The sequence below is a fragment of the Saccopteryx leptura genome, chromosome 1 (genome assembly GCF_036850995.1).
Source record: "Saccopteryx leptura isolate mSacLep1 chromosome 1, mSacLep1_pri_phased_curated, whole genome shotgun sequence".
Classification (NCBI taxonomy): Eukaryota; Metazoa; Chordata; class Mammalia; order Chiroptera; family Emballonuridae; genus Saccopteryx; species Saccopteryx leptura.
Genome location: NC_089503.1, coordinates 347,385,420 through 347,407,613, shown reverse-complemented (window position 1 = coordinate 347,407,613; position 22,194 = coordinate 347,385,420). Strand labels below are relative to the sequence as shown.

The 22,194-nt window shown below is 39.3% G+C and overlaps 1 protein-coding gene across 1 annotated transcript in view; it reads left to right on the top strand.

Moving 5' to 3' along the window:
- The window catches only part of MEI4 (meiotic double-stranded break formation protein 4), a 189,156-nt gene that overhangs the window by 69,886 nt on the left and 97,076 nt on the right, over window positions 1-22,194 (top strand). Inside the window, exon 3 of the mRNA XM_066361358.1 lies at window positions 9,736-10,271. Coding sequence (XP_066217455.1) covers window positions 9,736-10,271 — 536 coding nt within the window. The remainder of the gene's footprint in view (window positions 1-9,735; window positions 10,272-22,194) is intronic.

Here is a 22,194-nt window from a genome sequence, read left to right as displayed (position 1 = left end):
ATTATTAATAAACTAATTATTGTATTATTTTCTATATGAAGAACTGTAAACCTACTTTTGCCCCACTCTGCATTTACTGAGTATTTAATGTGTGCTAGACTGTGCTTGATCAGGGTGTGTGTAGTTTATCTCTCTCTCTTTTTTTATTTCTCCTTTTCCAAATGAGAGGAGAGGAGATAGAAAGACAGACTCCCTAATGCACCTCGATTGGGATCCACCTGGCAACCTTTGTCTGAACCCGATGCTCTGCCCATCTGGAGCTATGTTTCCAACCAAGCTATTTTTAGTGCTTGAGAAGGAGGCTCAGTGGGGCCATCCTTAGCACCTGGGGCTGATGTGCTTGAACCAATTGAGCCATGGCTGCGGGAGGGGGAGAGAGTGAGAGCCCTCTCAGAAGTAGGGGTGGAGGGGGAGCGGGAGAGTGGAAAAGCAGATGATTGCTTCTCCTGTGTGCCCTGACAGGGAATCAAATCTGGGACTTCCACATGCTGAGCCGACACTTTACCATAGAGCCAACTGGCCAGGGCCTTTGTCCTTTTTTTAACTGATTGATTTTAGAGAGACATAGAGAGGAAGAGGGAGAGAGAAGAGAAGCATTTATTTGTTGTTCCACTTAGTTGTGTGTTCAGTGGTCACTTCCCATTTGTGCCCTGACCAGGGATTGAACCTGCAACCTTGCTGTTTGGAATGATGCTCTAACCTACAGAGCTAACTGGCCAAGGCTATTTAATTCTTTCAAATCTAATAACTAACATGTTAGTTTGATTATATCCAATGATTTGAAGAGAAATTATAGTCCTTAATTTCTTCAGCCCAATAAGAAGTTAAGAGGGGAGCATCATTTGACTTCTTCTTCACCTTAGTCTCTTCTGGAAAAACAGGAATTGCAGAAAGTTGCAGTAGCATGGTTTATTTTCTCTTCTCTTGGGTATGATGCTTTGCTAGCCATGCTTCGAAATTTATGATTAGAGAAGTCAAACAAGCAAATGAGAAGAATCTGATTGTAAGACTTATTTAAAGAGGCAGGGATATGCTACTGTCCTTTTCCATGCCATATTACTCAAATAAGCTTGAATATTTAAAAATATTGTTTATATGAATGAATGTATTATTAATGACTATTGTCAGATTGTAATCTGTTAATATTCAGTATCACTGAAAATTATTTTTTCTAGAAAGTTTTTTTTCTTTTATTTTTCTTTTCCATCTCATAAGGATATATACAAATAGTGATACTTGCCTACTAATTTTTACTTTATAAGGCAGTGAGTACTTTCTGTTATGGAAGTGCTGGTTTCCAGTGCCTTGCTGTTTGTAGTCTTAAAAGTTCTCTTCATTGAAAATGAATAGAAGAGAAAATAAATTGGTTATTGGTTATAAGAGGTAGTAGATGCTATAAAAAGCATATTATTGGCTATTTGTTAGCAATTATTCTGAGAAATTTTAAATGATTATTGCAATAACCATATTCTTTCTGCCTGTCTATTCTATCTTATCTATTTATAGAATTGTTGTTGTTTGGTATAAGTTGCAAAAGAGTTGATACTAGGATATTATGCATATTAAAGGAGGACAGAAGATCTGTCACAGCCAGCAGCAAGTTGTAGCACTAACCATTTTGCCTGATAAAGTATTGTAGGGAAAACAGTTGTTTTAGGCTAGCTCACTGGTTTACTGGCTGCAAGCACTTTGCTTGATTTGTGCATAAGCATGTGGCAGTGCCATGTGTGGATAGCTTATGTAAGGCTATGGGTGTTGTGCTCAGCATGGATGGTGGTTGGCGGATTATGGATTGCCTGCTCACCACTGTGAGAGGCCTGAGAAGAGGTTTTCCCTTACCTGTTTGTTCATCTGCCATTGGGAGACTCCATTAAATGGGAATGGCCCAGTGCTTTCTGACTCCACAGTTTCTCTACTGTCTGCCTGAATCCATTGTTGAGCTGCCTGGCCTCTGCCACCAGCATTTCAAGTATCTTCTACAGAGGATACTGTTATTCAGTGAGATGACCACAAAGATTACAAGATATGGGACTTCTGCCATTCAGGAGCTCATACCAAAGTGAACAACATAGTAATCAATGAATACTGTAGTAGAAATGTACAAAAGCTGCTATGGAAACACACAGGCTGCTTTGCTGGGGTTAAAACATGATTGGACTTGGAACTGAAGAATTATTTTTACTTGCTCACTGGGTGGCTTTTCTCAGACATCTTAATCAAATTGAGCCTGCATTTCATTATTGGTAAATTAGGGATAATAATAATACATCTTCTAAGGTTGTGGGAGCAAAAATTGAATTATGTGATGAAACTACTTTGTAAAATGAAATATGAATATAAGATTCTTCTACTCAATTTGATAGAGTGACTTGAATAGTGTAAGCCATATTGTATAAAGTGTCCATGTGGTCCTCTTCTGTGGAGTTTATGTATTCCTTAAGGGAACTGAGAGGAGATTACTTTCTGCGTGGTTTTCCACTGTGACTTCTCAAACATAATGCCCTCGTCACTCTTTCCAGAGGGTTCAGAAACAAGGCAGCCAGGAAGAATAGTGGTCAGTTTTGTGTCTTCTATCCCCACAGCACATGGAGGGTAATGCTACTCCCTTCAAATCTGTACCTGTCAGCACGTGAAGGAGATAAGGTGGTGTGGCTGTGACTTGTCAAAAGGCACCAGTGAGGGTGAAAAGCAGAAACAAGAAAGCAGCTTTTTGCTACCCAATTTAATTATTGGTAGAATTTATTTTGAATCTTCCTTAAAATCATCGCCCATGAAATTCAGCTTACCTTGATGAAACATTGAGTAGGTTAATTAAATATTCAAACTTGTGTTCACTTTCTTAGTGGAGCACAATTTTGAATTTCATAAAAGAAAAATATTTATATATAGATAAAAATATCTATATATACATGATATATAGAACCCACCTCCCTTTTACATTTGTGAAGAGTGAGCTGGATTGGAGAGAAGTCATTTCAAATGTTTATCCTTGCTCATAAGAAAAAGAAATTGTCAGCTGGCTTAAAATGAACAGGCCATACTGTTTTATCAATAATATAGACATGGCCACGTGTAGTTAAACGCCTTGCTGATAATTCACTGTTCTGGGCACCCACCATGTTTTTAACTTACTGCATTATTTCGGTAACATGAAGTACAAATAGTGTGTTGATAATTAGCAGTCACACATTTACACATCTGCAGTGATTATAGTAGACACTTGTTAAGTGAATGAACTCCCAGTTAAATCAATTCTCTCATTTTGTCTCATCAGCTTCTGATTTTACTGAAGGACAGAAAGAGCAACAAATTAGATAGATTTCCAGATGTATGGTGTTGAAGGAATCATCATTATTTGTATGCCCTGTTCAATTAGTGTTCCCCTGTCTCCAGGTTTAAAATATATATAACTTGTTAGGTGAGATATCTTTTAACTTCCTGTATGACAGGCATTTTTAAAACATATTCCTTTACATTCTCATCATCTTTCCTACAGCCTTAGAAGAAAAAAATACTTCCACATTGCTAAGAACAACCCATCTGCTGGAGTCCTTGATGCAGTCTCTGTGGGGAAAACAGCTGTGTTAGGCTTGCTCGCTGGTTTCCTGGCTACAAGCACTTTGCACAATTAGTGTGTGAGCATGTGGCAGAAAGCCACATAAGTGTCTCTATAAAACGTTATGGGTGCTTGCCCTCAGGGTGGAGGGCGGATGGCCTGCCTGCCCTCCAGCTACTGTGAGGGGCCACTTTGTGCTGTTCATTTGCCTGAAAAACAGTTTTCCTTTGTTTCTTTGCTCATCTGTCTCTGTGAGCCTCCATTAAACAGGAATGACCCAATGCTTTTCAGCTCCATAGTTCCTATACTGTCTGCCCAAACCCAATGTGGACCTGCCTGGCCTTAGCCACTGGCATTACATCTGGTATAGTGGGCAGGGTTTGGGTCAGATCAGTATGGAGCCATCAACACCCTTGAAGGGTGGGTTGGAGAAATGGTCCTTGTTCTTCAGTATATGGTTCCCCATGGCTGTCCTTTTGGTGGCTGTGGGCTGAGTGTTTTTTACATCCCTGTGAGCAGAAACTGAATGCTCTGTGTGAGAGGCCATCCGAGTTCGAGACCTCCAGGATGAGCTGCAGACTGAGCACCAACAACAACATGTACTGCAACAGTTGTTGGAGAAGGAGGCCGACTGCTCTTGAGAGCTGCAGTGTGAGATGTAGGCTGAGTACCAATGGTGCTTGGAACTGAAACAGTCGCTGGAGAAGGAACTGCCGGTTCAAAAGCTTCAGTTTTTTCCTAGAACAGAACTTTGGCAGCAGCAGTTGTTAAGAGAAGTAACAGCAGGTTCAAGAGCTCGAGTTCCAACTTCAGGCCGAGAACCAGCAGCCACAAGAGCTGAAGAAGGTGCTGAAGGAGCTGCATCCATGCCAGTGGAGTGGCTCTGAGTCAGCAGGAGCAGGTGTTTTCAACTCCTCTTCTGAGGAGGAGGTTCGGGCTGAAACTGCCATTTGTCAACTCAGAGCTCGTCCGGTGGTTACCCAGAAGGTAGCCCAGCAGGCAAGAGTGCCTCAGGGGCAGGCACAACCCCCCTACAGGTTGTTGAGCACTCTGTGGTCTGGCCCTACACCCAGACAAAGCTGACTAGTTGGGGGTGAAATTCAGGCAGAAACCCACTGAGCCCCTGGCAGCCTGGTTGCTGCAGTTGTAGGTCATAGGGGTGGATGGCATCATGCTCTCCAGAACAGTGATGGAGAAAGTGGCTGCCGTTACCACTCACTCCTCCCTGTGGCAGCATCTTCAGAATTTCCATGACAACCCAGGAAACCATACCCTATTTGAATGGGTGATGGCTGCCATTCATACCATCTGGGATAATGCTGGAGATTTGCTGGGGGCAGTGAGTTGGTGGCAGACATATACTTAGCTACAGCAGGTCCTCTGAGCACTAGGTATAAGGAATTCTGCTTTCAATCTGAGGTCCTGTGGGCCAGATGAGGAAGTCTTTACAGCAGGGATGAGAGGCCTTATTCCCTGTAGACCCATCCGCCCTTTTTGTGTCACTAGTGGCTATCTTTAGTACTCTGTGGGGAAGCCCATCAACTCAGTTACACAGATGGTGGCAGATTTAGGGGAGCTGGAAACAGCATGAAACTAAGGCTGTGAGGTCTGCTGCCTATGCTGCCCCCTCCCCCAACTTACAAGAGAATTCGGTCTGTAAAGGTAACTGAACACAGATGTGGGTAGATTTGATTGTAGCCAACCTGAACACAGATGTGGGTAGATTTGATTGTGGCCAGGACAGATAGGGAGAAATTAGATGGCAGGTCTAATAAAGTCCTGTTAGAGTTTTGGTGTCAGCTTAAGGCACAACAGAGGATGCTGAAAAAGTGGAGGAAGCAGGCGGCCCCTGCAAGAAAATAGCTGCAAGAAATAGCATGGGTCAGGTTGCATGGTTGCAAGATTACTTGTTGGAAAAAGTTGTGAGAAAGGAGGATCCCCAAGGCCCGTTGTAGGGGGAAGGCCAAGGAACCCATCTAATGGGGATGGGTGTGGGGCCAGAGGCCCCATGTGAAATTGGTAATCCACTGGTCCCCTTCTAATGTGCAGCAGGTGTTGGCCTTAGTAGATAATAGGTCCTTTTTGCTGCAGCAGAAGCTAAGTGAACTATCAAGGCAGCACAGGCCTTGAATGTCTTTTACCACCCCCCCTTCCCAGGTCCTGTAAGCTTGGACCTCTAGAGGGCTTGGATGAGCTTGTGGCAGTGGACAGAGCACTTATGGAAAGGTGCTGAAATCTGTTATCAAAGAGCTGTATGGCTAGTTGCCTGTCATGGACATTCCCCTTGGGTGATTCGCAGAGACAGCTTGGGCAGTCTGGACTAATCATTGAGAGGTATAGTGGACTGTTGGACTGTGACCAGAAGGGGCACCAGCTCCATTGCTGGATGGACATGCCACATATGGACAATACCATTAGAGACACTGATGGGGGAGGGCGCAGCGCCTGTGGAGGCCGTCTGGCACGGGGAAGCTGCTCCCACGCAGTTGCAGAGATGCACCAAGGTCACTTTACAGTTTCAATGGACATGGCCCTGGACTGTACAGGCCCTCCCACCCACCGTGGGGTAAGGCACTAGATGTGGGCCACCAGTTAACTCCCTGGGCAGAGAGCTCAGGAAAACATAACGAAGGACACCTTTAATTATTGTATAACTTGTGCTGTTGCTGAAGTCTGGACTGTTTCTGTTTATGTAATGTACCTCACTCCTCACACAGGGACCATCGCAGAAGATACCTGTTGCATAGTGAGGTGAGCAACCCTAAGGAGTGGAATGTGGGGAAAACAGCCGTGTTAGGCTTGCTCACTGGTTTTCTTGCTGCAAGCATTTTGCATAATTAGTGAGTGAGCATGTGGCAGAAAGCCACTTGTGTGTCTCTGTGAAGAACTATGGGTGCTTTCCTTCAGGGGCGATTCTACCGGCTTGCCCTCCCACCACTGCGAGGTGCAGTTCCCTGATTCCCTGAGCCGCCACTGCGAGGTGCAGTTCCCTGATTCCCTGAGCCGCCACTGCGAGGTGCAGTTCCCTGATTCCCTCAGCCGCCACTGCGAGGGGCAGTTCCCTGATTCCCTGAGCCGCCACTGCGAGGGGCAGTTCCCTGATTCCCTGAGCCGCCACTGCGAGGTGCAGTTCCCTGATTCCCTGAGCCGCCACTGCGAGGGGCAGTTCCCTGATTCCCTGAGCCGCCACTGCGAGGGGCAGTTCCCTGATTCCCTGAGCCGCCACTGCGAGGGGCAGTTCCCTGATTCCCTGAGCCGCCACTGCGAGGTGCAGTTCCCTGATTCCCTCAGCCGCCACTGCGAGGTGCAGTTCCCTGATTCCCTGAGCCGCCACTGCGAGGGGCAGTTCCCTGATTCCCTGAGCCGCCACTGTGAGGGGCAGTGTTCCTGATCCCTTGCCCTCCCCTGCAGAAAGCACTTTTCCTCTGTTTATTTGCTCGCTGTCTCTGCGAGCTTCTATTAAATGGGTGTGGCCCAGCACTTACTGGCTCTGTAGTTCCTCTGCTGTCTGCCTGAATCCCATGTGGACCTGCCTGGCCTCGGCCACCAGCGTTACAGTCTCCTTATCTAGGGCCATGTTCCACCTGGCATTTTTATTTTTTCTGATAGCTTTAACTCTGGCATCTCTTGTTTTTTCCCTTTCTCAGTCTATAATTGTGCAGTTTCTCTTAATTTGTTATGCCACGTTTGCCATCAGTTACTCTCCGGTTTACACTCTCCTGATCCAAGCCCTCAGAAGTGTTACAGTTCTTCTCTTACTCTGTGCCCTCACTCTCTTCAATCCATTGCGGTCTGACCTCGGGCTGCCACCCTGACTGACCAGAGCTGCTCTGGATACAATCACTAGTGATTTCCTCCTTGGTAAATATGGTAACATATTTTTTTTCAGTTTTTTGTTTTATTGGACTTTTCTTATGCTCGTAATTCTCCTTGAAATTGCTTTCTTGACTTGTAAAACACTATCATTTTTACTTTTTGGTCTCTCGTTAATTATTCTTTCTATCTCCTTGATTATTTCTTCTCTACTCAGCTTTCAAATATTGATACTTTTCATCAGGCCTCTCTTATTTTCTGTTCTAATCACTGCTCATCCTTTCCCTAAGTGTTTATAACTATTTTTATTATTTCGGACAGTATCTACACACTGGTAACTCCTAAAATTCATTTTCAGTCTAGAACTTTTTCCCACGGCTAGGCTCATGTGGTGAATTTCCAAGTGAATATTGTTGCCCAGATTTTTTTCCAGTAGCTTCACAGTTTACATGACCAAACCTGAATTCTCATAATTTCTCCTAAGCCACTTATTTTGTCTGTCCTTTTACTGTTTCAGTTGGTAGCACCTTCATCTACCCAGTCACCTAAGTTAGAACCATGGGATGCATTTATTCCTCTTCTTTCTTCATTGCCTACGTCAAGTCAATCAGCTGGCTCCAGATTGTATCTTTTATTTATTTCCCTGGCTAGTCCTTTCCTTTTCCTTCCACTGTAATTGCTTGGTTCATTTCTCTCATCACCTGCTACTAGGGCTAATAGAGGTTCCCTCTGATAGTTCAGTGTTTTATTATGACCCTCTCCAATCTCCTCTCATATTGCCAGTTGAGTGATCTGTGAAATGAAAATAATACCATTTCACTTTCTTGCATTACACTATTTAGTGTCTCTTTCCTGCTTCTGTTGCTGACAGCAATATTTCTCAGATTTGGTTCCATATATATATATATATATATATATATATATATATTCTTTAGAATGTTCAATGACAATTATTTTTGTGTGCTAGAGACAGAGAGAGGGAGAGATAGGGACAGACAGGAATGGAGAGAAATGAGAAACATCAATTCTTCATTGTGGTACCTTAGTTGTTCATTGATTGCTTTCTCATATGTGCCTTGATTGGGGGGCTACAGCAGACTGAGTAACCCCTTGCTCAAGCCAGCAACCTTAGGTCCGAGCTGGTGAGCCTTGCTCAAACCACATGAGCCTGTGCTCAAGCTGGTGACCTGGGTCTCTGCGTACCAGTCCAACGCTCTATCCACTGTGCCAACGCCTGGTCAGGCTTTAAGACAATTTTTTAATTTTGTGTTTATATTTTACTGATAATCATTTTACAAAGAACAACAACAACCTTATTGGTGTTTATGACAGTATCTCTGTCAACGAGTGACCTAAAGTTACTAGGTTAAGCCTTAATGGCTGTATTTCTCTGATAATGTGTGAAGAGTCTAGTGGTTAGAGAAACAGTTTCAAGGATTGATACATAGATAGATAAATTAATAATTATAAGTAAGTGCACATATACATATGCATTGTTTATTTTTGGATATAAGTATATGAGTGGTGTGTACATAATTTTCCAAAGTGACCTTACATTATTCAAGTTTGAATTATACTCAATCTCCACTCTTCCTATAAATTCTAGGGTCCTTAATACATCTTTTATGACCTGGCCTCTCTATATTTCTTCATCTTAATCTTTTTTCTTATATATATTTTTGTAAAAGGAATGTCAAATGACTGTGGGTCCTTATATACACAGTGCTTTTCTTTTTCTTCTTACGCTTTTGTGCTTACCCCTTTGGTATATGGAATTCTCTGTCTTCCTCCATCTCCCTCACTTTTTTTTTAATTTTAATTTTTAATTTATTGTGTTAATAGGGTTTCACATATCCCACTCAATATAACATCCTCTACACACCGTATCATGCCTGCTATTCCCCTCACTTTTAACTTTGAATTTCTACTTATGTTTGATGTTAGTTCCACCATCATCTCTTCCAGAATGCATTAAGCTAACCAAGGTCCTCTTATTTTCATGGTGCCCTGAGCAAATTTAGATATACCTTATTGTTCTGTTGGAATCTGCACCAGAGGGTGACCTGATTCAGGTTTTGTGGCTTCTTCTCTGTATTCTTCTAATCATAGCACATAGTTGCATGGTATGTACTATGGGTGAATCTCCTTTGCTGTCTACCAGTAAAGATAAAGACCTTTTCTACGGTCAGCCTAAGCAAGTTCTTTCAGTTTTTCATCTATTCAGTTTTCACACTACTGTTTTAAAATGTTTCATACATATTTACATGCTTCATTTAGCATTTTAAGTAAGAAAAGTCAATGTCTGGTTTTTATATGAAAATATTTTAGTTACAGCAAGATGACACTTGTATTTCTTTTTATTTCAGGAGACTCATCTTCACAGTTGCAGGCCCAGGAATCTGGAAGTTCTGAAAATACATTAACTGGGCTGGAAGATTCTGGGTGTGATTTATCAAATGAGCAGAGAACTGACCCTTCAGAGACATCCCAGGACTTTGTGGAGAGCTGCCCCCCTGCACCCTTTCTGCCCCTGCCCATTGCAAACAGGCATTGTGTGACTCCGGAAAACCCTTTGTCTTCTCACATGCGATTCTTGCAGCATCTACTGGAACTGAAGAACTGGACAGAATCAGGGAGGCTCAAAACAGACTTAAGCCACTTTGAAAACAACTCTTCCACAGTATCTGATTCTGTTCTTCAGTTGCTAGATGGCCTGATCGCTTTTTACTGTGAACCCAAATTTCCTTTCTCAAGCTTTTGGACAGAAGCTGTTGATACTTTAGCTAGATTCATCAGTGATTGTGATTTATCTAATCATATTCTTAAAAAGTGTTCCAAGAAGCTGGAAGAATTTGAGAAAACTCTACTACAGATTATTTTAAGGAGCAACCATATAAATCGCGTAAGTAGTAAATCTCTTCTATTTATGAAATACGTCTGTAACTTTGGGTCACATTCCAGTTAGATAATGTCTATTACTGTCCTTTAGCCTTGTGATCAGAGCTTTACTTGGACCTTTTGCAGCTATTTCCCATCATCACGCCCGCACCTCTGGCCTCTGATTGCTACAGCATAGTTCTCTACAGCGATGCCTGTACTTCCAGCTTTTGCCGTAGTCCTCTGAATTACCTCCTATGTTCTTCAGCATCCTTGCCTTCTTCTCTTGTTTTGCCCTGCCTGCATTTACTTTTCGTGCTCAAAAAGTCTCAGTGTTTTTTTTTAAAAAAAAAACAAAAACAGTAACATTGATGGTTTCCAAATCTATGGCTCTTATGAGTGTTAGATTCCTCCTGATGGATTCCCTGTATTGTATTGGTTTTCTGGCATCGACTAGCAGATGCCTGGAGGTCAAAGAATATTTTTCTCTACTTTTAGAATTTCTCACTTAAGTGTCATAATACCCTATGGGCACTCTGCAGATGTGGGTTAATTGAATAAATTGGCTGAGGAACACATAATGTATGGCTTTATTATAGTTTTTTTCTTATTTATTGAATATTGTTTAGAAAGGTTGACTCAGACTCTTTTTTTCCACAAGTGACATTGAGGTAACTTGAATTTGTTTTGTTTTTTGCCTCTTGATACATAATGGAGAGTCTTTTTTGTATTAATTTCTATTTTTCTCACTATCGGATCCTGTGTTTGGGAGAGTCCAAATGCCTTCACATTTTAACCTTTTTTAATTGACTACCAAAATTATCACAGAGGAAATGAAAAGGTATGTCTAACTTATTAATTTTATTTCACTATAGGAAAAATGTTGTTGGACTTTGTTTCTTTTGACATACCACTGTCAAGTGTTTGTCCTCAGTGCCATATCGAATGCTTAGAGGTTTCGTACAATGTAGGCTTTCCTGAATTTTCAAATCTCTGACAAAATTTGAACTAATATCCTAATTTGTTGTACATACATCTATTCTTCTCTCTCTTTAATTAAATGAGAGGCGGGAAGGCAGAGACAGATTCCTATATGAGCCCCAACTGGGATCTACCCAGCAAGCCCCATCTGGGGCCAAGTTATTTTAGCCCCTGAGGTGAGGCCATGGAGCCATCCTCAGCACCCAGGACCAACTAGCTTGACCCATTCAAGCCATGACTGCAAAAAGGGGAGAGAGAGAGAAGGAGGAGAAGTGGAGAGGGAGATGGTCGCCTCTCCTATGTGCCCTGAGTGGGAATTGAACCCAGGACTTCTAAATGCCAGGCTGATGCTCTACTGCTGAGCCAACCAGACAGGGCCCCTTCTCTCTTAAGACATGATTTGATCAGTATTATAGAAAACATTACGATTAATCTTTTGGCATGTGTGAAAGACATTGAATTTTCTTTCTGGGAAACTGATTTTTTTTCTACCTGATATGGTCAATCAGGAATTAAATGTCATACTATTTCCATAGTAGTATTTGAGATATGTAATCTGTTTCTTACCCATCAATAAATATCTCAAATATTTAATATTCCTTTATTTTTTGCACATTTTTACTTTCTTCTTTTAAACCTACCTTAAACAGGTTTTGTATGATTTGGAACCTTTCAAATGCTCGCATTTCTATTCCTTATCAGTTACCAGATGATACAAATATATTTTCAGTCTATTATTTTTCTGACGTAAGGATTGGAGTACACAAGAGTAGCCTTGGGAATTGTGGATATAAAGGAGTGTGTAGAAGAAGTTTTTGATTGTACAGATAGGTCTGAAGTACATTTCAGTAACACTTGTTATGGTGCAAGCCATCCGTTGTTGAATAGTTGATCAGCATTGGAAGGATAAGAAAATGAATGGCTTTGGTATTTTCTTGAAGTAAGTTCTGCACTTGAGAAATAATTATATAAAATATGATAATTCATAAATGAGTTGTAATAACATTGTTTTCTTGTTCTATACCACACCTTCCAAATTGTTTGTCTTTCTTGTACTGTTTTTTCTTTTTATTTATTTTTGGGTTTTTTTCTGACAGATTTCCTTAGTGTCTTCTTCTAGCCATTCTACTGAAAATTTTATTTCTGCTGAAATATTTTTAGTTCCTATGAGTTCTTCTTCTCATGATTGTTCCTTTTTGTAGCTCCTTATTCTTGTTTTATATACAATAAGATATAAAATGTTTATATCTTTGCTCATTGCTTTGCCTCTAATTTCTTCTGCCTTGATTTTGCCATCTTGATTGATCTCTGTTTTTCATCTTTGAGGGTTTGAAGTACCTTGAACTACTCCGGAGAGATGGATAGAATTTAAGATGGCCACCTGGCAGATAATTTGTGGAAGGACTCTGAGCAGGTTATGCAAACTGCATGAGCAGAGGCAGTGAAGCAGGAGGAAGCATGAAACACCCTGGAACTGCCACAAGTTTGGGGGGATTGGACGGGAAGGGGGTGGAGGTTAGCAAGAAATGAACCTAACTTGATGAGGAGGACCAGTTAATGAAGATCCTTGTATGTTTTGTTAATTCTTGAGTTTCTGCTGCAAACCAAAGGTCTTTAGGTATACAGTTTAAAATTATGTGCACATTTTTGTGTGTAGGAGTATGTGCTTTTTTTACCTAGGAAATTGTGCTCATATTTTTCATATGATTCTGAAAGGATACTGTGACTCCCCCCAAATAAATAACATCTGGGTAATCATTGAAAATGATTGGTACACCCCACCCAAATAAATACCTTCTTTTCATCCAAATTCTACTCACTTTTCAAAACATGGCTCATATCTCACTTCACTAATAAATTCTTTCTTATCAATTTAATCCTGAAATAGGTTCCTCTTCTGAACTTCTATTGCGATTATTTTCAACATAATTCACTTTTCAATTTGCCATATGCTATCTTATTTTAGCTTATCTAGCATGGCTCAGATTTAAGAACATATTTTATTTATCTCTTCATATGTTTTTATTACAGAGATTAATAGCTTAAGTTAGAATCCCAAAACTTTTATTTACCAGCAGTGACCTTAGACAAGTTAACTAACCTGAAGTTCCACATCTATGAAATGGAAATGAGAAATATGACTGTTATCATACAAGTCATAAGGTTGCTGAGAATTTTCAATGAGTAAATGCAAATAAGATCCTCAGCATAATATCTGCTACTATGTAAGAGCTTAATAAAATTTTTTTCTACTTACTCTTCTTGAGGAAGGGCCATATCCTATTTTCTCCACTATTCCTGCTATAATTCTGAGTATATATTGGGAACAAAATGTGGCATTTTTTGCATTAAAAATAAGACAATGAAAATAAATGAGAAATTATAATTTATATGCTCTCCTATACTAAAATAGAATCTTCTGACTTTTGATCAAATTTTTTTTATATAGGACATAATTTAGTAGCAGTTCTGTCTTATTGACATTGTATGACATTCCTGAAGCATATCCAAATACCAGGTGGCCTGACATCATCTCACGATCTTTCCACAGACAATAAAAATGAATTAAATCTTGCCATCTATAACAACATGGATGGACTTGAAGATATTGTATAAGAAGTCATACAGAGAAAGACAAATACCGTTTGTTTTCACTCATGTGGAACTGAACACTAAATTAAACAAAAAGATGAACAAACAAAACCAGACTCATAAATACAGAGAATAGACTGATGATTATTAGAGGAGAGGGAGGATGGGAGAGTGGGTGAAATAGCTGGAGGAAATCAAGATGTACAGATTTCCAATATAAAACAAATAATTCATGAGGATGTAATGTACAGCAAGAGGAATATAGAAAATACTGTATCAACTTTGTATGGTGACAGATGGTAATTACTTATTGTGGTGATTATTTAGTAATGTATATAAAGGTAGGATCACTATGTTGTATACCTGAAACTAATATAATATTGTATGTCAGTTATATTTTACTTTTAAAGAAAGAAATTAGCTCTACTAGTTACTTTTTGAAGAGGGAACAGAGGCAAGATGCTGGAAGGTAAAATAAGGAGGCTTGGTCAGAAATGTGCTTTGGAAGTACTTACAACCATTGATCCTCCTCTCCTAGCTTGCATGGTAGGGGCATGCCCCTCCTACAGCTAGAAAAAGACTGGAGATTTATTCTCTGGAAATATTTTTTTTTGTATTTTTCTGTAGTTAGAAATGTGGAGGCAGTCAGACAGACTCCCACATGAGCCCAACTGGGATCCACCCGGCATGCCCACCAGGGGGCAATGCTCTACCCATCTGGGGCATTGCTCTGTTGCAGCCAGAGCCATTCTAGCGCCTGAGGCAGAGGCCGTAGAGCCATTCTCAGTGCTGGGGCCAATTTTGCTCCAATGGAGCCTTGGCTGCGGGAGGGGAAGAGAGAAATGGAGAGGAAGGAGAGGGGGAGGGGTGGAGAAGCAGATGCGCTCTTCTCCTGTGTGCCCTGGCTGGGAATCGAACCTGTGATTCCTGCACACCAGGCCAACGCTCTATCACTGAGCCAACCAGCCAGAGCCTCTCTGGAAATAATTTTTAAGAAGGTATTGTATTGGGGAAATTAGTGTTGAGGATGAAGTTACTATATGAATTTTAAAAACTGAAATTAAATGAACATGTGTACAGTTGTTGGTACTTTCCCAAATTTTCACTTTATTTGGCTCCAGAACATTGACAAGACCTTAAATACTCAAACAGCAGACAGAAGTCTTTTCTGGAGAAATTGAATATCTGAAGAGGAAAAACAAGATTGTACTGATACGAAAGGTTCCCTAAAGGAAACAAGGCAGCCAGATCAGGAAAGCTTACCGGTAATTTTGCAGTAGCCCCACCCTCAAGCTAACAGCTTTCATTTGGCCTCCAATCATTGCTCTTACAATGCAGGATTAGGGATTATCTGAGAAGAGTATCTAATATTAAAGACCCTAAAACCAGCTTGGTGGAATCAGATAGCATGCAGAGATGCAAAATTTATTTTTTAATAAATGATATATATGTGTGTATATTTGTACATTTACACTCATACATACATTAATTTTCTTCAAAAGGTAAGAGCATGTTTTGCAATTGTGAAAAAAAAGAAAACCAGTGCTTTAAAATAAAATTTTTAGGGAACATAAAAGACTTTTGTAAAAAAAAAATATATGATAGTGAAAACACATGAATTAAATAAGTTTTGGGCATTTAGGTAGGAAAATCTCCCAGGAAGTGGAGAAAAAAGAAAACAAAAAATAAGAAAGCAAAAGAAAGTAAACTAGATAGCCAGTTTTTGGAGCCCAACATTTTAATAACAGGAGTTGCAGAAGAGGGAACACAAATAACAGGAAATCAATAAAGATACAATTTAAGAAATTTCTTAAAAGTGAAAAACCTGCGTTGACAGATGGAAAGTCGACCAAGTGCCCTGTATTTGATGGGAATATACCTATGTTAAGGCTATCATTGTAAAGTTTTACACTAACAGGGTAAAGAAAAGATTTTATATGGTTCCAGAAGAAGAAAAAAATATTAAGTTCACAAGCAAAACATCAGGAGTATAAATATTTCAGACTTTTCAAAAGCAAAACAATGGAAAAACTGAAGACAATGCAACCTTCCCAAATATTTTCCAGGAAATTTATTTTTAACTCAGAATTTGATAACTGATCAAACTACCAATAAAGTGTAAGGGTAAAAGAAGATATTGTCAGGCATATTAGGTCTCAAAATACTCCTCCCATGTACCCTTTCTCAGGACACTACTGAATGCTAGTCTTCAACAAAATGAGCTAGTAAATTAAGAAAAAAGACAGAGTACAGGAAACTGAGGAACAACAAATGGGAGAAGATGATGCTGAAAGGCAGTTTCAGGGTGACAGCTGTGCACTAAGCCTAAAGAGCATCTATTAAGGCAGGGGTCTCCAAACTACGGCCCGCGGGCCACATGCAGCCCGCTGAGGCCATTTATCTGGCTCCAGCCGCATTTCTTTCATTGGTGGTCAGTGAGAGGAGCATAGTTCCCATTGAAAAACTGGTCAGTTTGTTGATTTAAATTTACTTGTTTTTTATTTTAAATATTGTATTGTTCCCGCTTTGTTTTTTTAATTTAAAATAAGATATGTGCAGTGTACATAGGGATTTGTTCATAGTTTTTTTTATTGTCTGGCCCTCCAACGGTCTGAGGGACAGTGAACTGGCCCCCTGTGTAAAAAGTTTGGGGACCCCTGTATTAAGGGTTAGAGTAAGTCAGAAGATTCCAGGAGACACCTTTTCAGAAAATGAAATTGATAGAAGACAGAGTATCTATGGACATCTCAAGAGTAGATTAAGACAACTGATGAAGAGTTTGGGGTGAATTTTTATTAAGTGAATAAAAATTAAGATAATGAATAACAAGATAATTATTAAGAAAAATTTGCAGAAAAAAAACTACATGGTAATCTACATATCTTATTTGTGCATAGTATTTATGTTGTTAAAATAATGCTAAAATTTTATAATGATGTCAAAATTATGTATGAAAAGTGTGGGGTGGGGAGGGAGTAGGGGAGAGAGAAGAGTAGTTCAGTGCAGGGAAAGATAGTCAAACCCTAAGCTTCCATGATAGAAAGTCAATACTTTAAAAAAAGTACGTTATTTAATTTTTTATGTCTCACTTATTTCACTTAGCATGATATTCTCAAGGTCCATTCATGTTATTGCAGATAGCAGTATTTCATCTTTTCTTATAACTGAGGAATATTCCTTTATTATAACATGAGTAATATTCATGGTCTTGACCACCATGAATAATGCTGCAATGAACGTATGGGTTCATATCATTGTGAATAAATGTTTTCTAATTTTTGAGGTCAATACCTATGAGAGGGGTTTCTGGATCAAATGGTAACTACTGTTAATTTTTTGAGGAATCTTCATACTGTTTTCTATAGTGGCTGTACTAGTTTACATTCCCACCAGCAGTGAATGAGGGTTTATTTTTCTCCACAACCTCTCCAAAATTTGGTATTACTTGTCTTGTTGATAACAGCCATTCTCACAAGTGTAAGCTGGTATCACATTGTAGTTTTGATTTGCATTTCCCTAATAGCTGGTAAAGTTGAGAACCTTTTCATATATCTGCTGGTCATTTGTACATGTTCTTGGAAGAAGAGCCTGTTCAGGTCTCCTCTGCTCACTATTTAATGGATTGTTTGTTTATGTGGTGTTGAGTTGTGTGAGCTCTTTATATATTTTGGGTATTAACACCTTGTTGAAGCTGTTGTTTGCAAATATCTTCTGTTCAGTTGGTGGCCTTTTTGTTTTCTATTGATTTTTTTTTTTTTTTTTTTTTGCTGTCCCATATAGTGCCATTCATTTATTTTTGCCTTTACTTCCTTTGCCTTTAGGGTAAAATTCATAAAATGTTCTTGAAGACCAAGGTCCACAAGTTTAAGTTTAGTACCTATGTTTTCTTCTATGTAATTTATTGTTTCTGGTCTTATATTCAGGTCTTTGATCCATTTTGTGGAATATAAAGCTGAAAGAAACAAATGAACAAACAAAAACAAGCAAAATTCATAAACACAGACAACAGTATGTGGTTGTCAGAGGGAAGGGGAGGTGAGGAGGGTAGTAAAGGGTAAAGGCGGTCAAATATCTATATGGTGAAGAAAGAGGATTTGACTTTGGGTGGTGGGTACACAGTGCAATATACAGATCGTGTATCATAGAAATGTACACTTGAAACCTTATAACCAATGTACCCTAATAAATCTGATTTTTAAAAAAGTTAATGAGAAAAGAAATTATGTTATTTAGAATAATTCAGGTAAATACTAAAAGGCTCAACTAGAAGAGTTTCAAATAGGAATGCTAGTGGAAGGAATAAGGGTACCACCATCTTTGGGATAAATGATGTAAAACTATCTGAATTTTTTTTTTCAGAGACAGAGAGAAAGATAGAGAGAGGAGGACAGATAGGAACAGACAGACAGGAAGGGAGAGAGATGAGAAGCATCAATTTTTTGTTATGGCTCCTTAGTTGTTCATTGATTGCTTTCCAATATGTGCTTTGACCAGGGGGCTACAGCAGAGTGATACCTTGCTCAAGCTAGCGATCTTGGGCTTCAAGCCAGCAATCTTTGGGCTCAAGCCAGCAATGATGGGGTCATGTCTGTGATCCCACGCTCAAGCCAGTGATCTCGCACTCAAGCTGGTGAGCCCGCAGTCAAGCCGGCAACCTCGGGGTTTTGAACCTGTGTCCTCTGCATCCCAGTTGGATGCTCTATCCACTACACCAGCGCTTGGTCAGGCCTATCGGAAAACTTTTAATTTAAATCTGTAAAAATTATGTATGTTAGAGGGAAAATTCCACAGGATTTAACTATGGATTCAATGCCAGGGATGAGGGAGAAGTAGGCATCCAACAGCAGTATTCCTAGGTTTCTGATTACTACCAGTTAAGTAAATAGAGGTGTCATTTACAGAATGAAGGATGGTGGAGGAGGAACAGGCTTGGGGAGGGAGACTAGGGCCCTTTCAGAGATAGTACATTTTATGATGATTGCAAAACGACTATAAGATGGATATTCAGAGCAAAGCTGTTGGCTTTATTGGGCTGGATCTCAAAGGAGAGAACTTTTATGGAGATAAATTTAGCCTACTACAGCTTATTGAGGTAATTTAAAGCATATAGAGATTATTTAAATCTATGGGGAAAGAAATCACAGGCAGAAAGAGAGGAGGGCCTAGAAGTGAACCCTGAAAAGCAGCACAGACAAATCTTAATGTACTGGGGTTATATTATTGTGTGTAAATAAACAGCTTGATATTTTGAATTAATGCTGGGGTAGCATAGTATAGACAATCTGAAATAATAATTTGAAATTATATATTCTTTTAAAATATTTTATCATATTTGTATATAATTTTGTATGAGCTTACATAAGATATGTGAACCTTTTGATTGCTCTTTCCATGACTAGGAAGTGTGGAAAGGGTACGAGGTTTTTTTACCATAACCGTCTTTATGTTGGTAATATTTGGCCCCTTTTCAAGGTTTTTATCTCAGTTCTATCAATATACTATTTTAATTCTCCTTTCATTTTACACTTTGATTCCTTATTCCTGCACTTCAGTTCAGAAACTTAAAAAAAGACAACAGAAAAACAATTTGAGATGGTCATAGGTGTTCATGTTCATACAGGGAATTATTAATACTTTCAAACAAATACTAACTTATCCCAATGAAGAAACAGCTGTGACTGTTTTGAGGTGGCGTGATAATTATTTGAAATTATTTAGGAGTGTCTGAGAGTCAGAATTTTAGGCAGTAGTCACCTAATAGAGATGTTGCCTAGAGAAGAAGAGCCATTTTGGGGAGGTTGCAAGAAATGGAGACTCCTTCTGATCAACTTAAGTAAAAGCAGGTTACTGTAGGGATGAATGCAGACTGGCTTGGCAGGGTGGCCACAGGCAGCTGTGGGCACAGGGTACTTTCTTTTACCCTCTTATGTTTTCTCTTTTCAAGTTACAGAGTTGTTAATCTACTGATCAACTTACTGTTTTGGTTTATTGTTTATCTCTTCTTTATATCATGGCCTTTCAATTTCCTCATGCTTTAAACTAAGTTAAGTGGCTAGCACAGTTCCTAGAACATTATAGTCTAATTGAATTAAATAAATCTAATTCTAATTGAGTTTTATTGAATTGAATAATTAGATTAATGCATAAGTAGCTAACATTCCTTCTATTAAAAGTATATGTCAATATCATCATGCCAGATACAACAAATGCATGAAAATTATTTATATAAAGAATTTACTCTTAAAATAAGGTAAATCCTAATAAAATTAATCTGACAGTAAAATATATATACTGATACTATCAATATATCACATGATAATTCAGAATTGCTTTTATAGATCTAAGCAGACATTTCCTTTTCTTTACTTTATTTTTCTAATGCATATGACTTGTCTACATCAGTGCAATTAGATTACCCAAATATTGTGTGCTTCTCTCCCCCACAGCACGTGAATATTTGCTCCTTTATAACGTTAAAACCTTACTACTCAGAATGTGGTTCAGGGACTGGCCATGCTGACATCAGGTGGGAGCTTGTTAGAAATGCAGACTCTCAAACCCCATCCCAGATCTACAGAACATGATTCTGCATTTTAACAAGATCCCCAGGTAATAAGTAATTCAGATACACATTAAAGTTTGAGAAGTACCACATTAAAAGACAACTTTTGATTCTAACTTTCAATATTAAGGCCTACATTTATTGAATTCTTGCTAAGTGCTTTTTATAGATCATTTACCTTGATCCTTATACCCAGGAAAGGTATTTTTATTATCCTTATTTTACAGTTGAGAAAATGAGACATAAAGAGGTGGATAACTTTCCCATGAGCACAGCTAGGTAGGACTGGGATCTAAAACACTCAGTCCTAATCAAGAGACTCCCTCTAAAAAGGCAATAGCTGCTTTCCCAAAGATATGTTTCCATAAGCCCCGCTCCTTGAAGCCCAGTGCCCCGTGTCTGCTGGCGTGATGTCTATCCTTTAAGCTCAAAGAATCTTCTTCCGCATAAGCTAACTGAGGAAGTCTCTGAGAAGAATGTTGACCTTCTCTCTGTCCTGGCTACCAGAAAATTTAGGACTGACTACATTCGTGGATTGCCTGCCCGTCTGCCCTGGGTCAGCCTGAGGAGATGCAGGCCATTGGGGAAGACTCTGAATGGGGGCGGGGAATGTTGTGAATATGGTCTAAAATCTGGCCTTTAGAATTCCTGGGGGGGAATAAAAGTCACACTCTTGGTTAGGGTTAAGGGAAAGATGAGAGAAGAGGGAGAGTCTGAGTTTTTCTTTGGTGCCGGCACCCAGAGCAATGAAAGTAGATGAATCTTCAGTACCAGGTTAAGACATCAAGTGATTTTTACACATCAGGAAAAAGTTCTGCATCTCAGAAAAATATCTACTTCATCTTCTCGGAGTTTAAAGCAGTTTGTTATAAAATAAATTGCACGTACTTAAAATCCACAATTTGATAAATTTTAATTTACTCAGTTTTGTCTGAAATTCTTTTCACAGAAGGCAAACAACTCTTATTCCATAAAAAGCAAAAATGAACATATGTGGGAGAGTTTACACTATGATTGAGATTTTGGCCAAACGATATTGAACTTTGCTTTGTTTTGATAGGGGAGGAGGTCTACATAAGAGACGGCACAAGCTGCCTTCAAGGGGCAAGGGAATGCACAGTGATTTTGGGCTACAGGAAGGCTGGGGAACACTCCTGTAGTTTCCCAGTGATAGCATGTTTGTCATCATCTATAAACAAACTAGTTGTTTGTAGCTTGGCAGCATGACCATTGCTCAAACATGCATTGCAAATAAAAATAACAGGTTAAATATGGGTTTTGAATGAATGTATATACTGTTGCTTACTACTTTTAATCAAAAGTGTGGCAACTTCATATTTATAGCAGCCTTTGGCTGAGTAACTATAGCACATGTAGTGCTATAGTAAGCTACCATTTATGTTAACTTTATATCTCCTTAGGACATTTACCTGAAATTTGGAAGTGATCATTACATTTCTTTGTAAATCTGTTGTTGTTTTCCCTACTCTTTGTATTGTCAGTTGCAGCTGGGTTTAGCACTCTGCAGTTTCAAGGGAAACCATGCATTTGTGAAGAATTGAGCTTTCTTACACATTCTAGTGATTATTGTAGAGAGCAGTGGTTTTCATCCGCTGGTCTGCCAGAAATTCCATGTCGTCTGTAAGAGTTAACCACACTGATGTCCTTTTTTACCATGAGTCTTAAAAAAAACATAAAAAACATGATACTACTTATCTCTCTGCATGACTGTGTAATAATCTCAGATGCTAGGGAATATAGGAAATATAACAATAATATGTATTCCACTCTTGGCTTTATAAATACTTGAAAC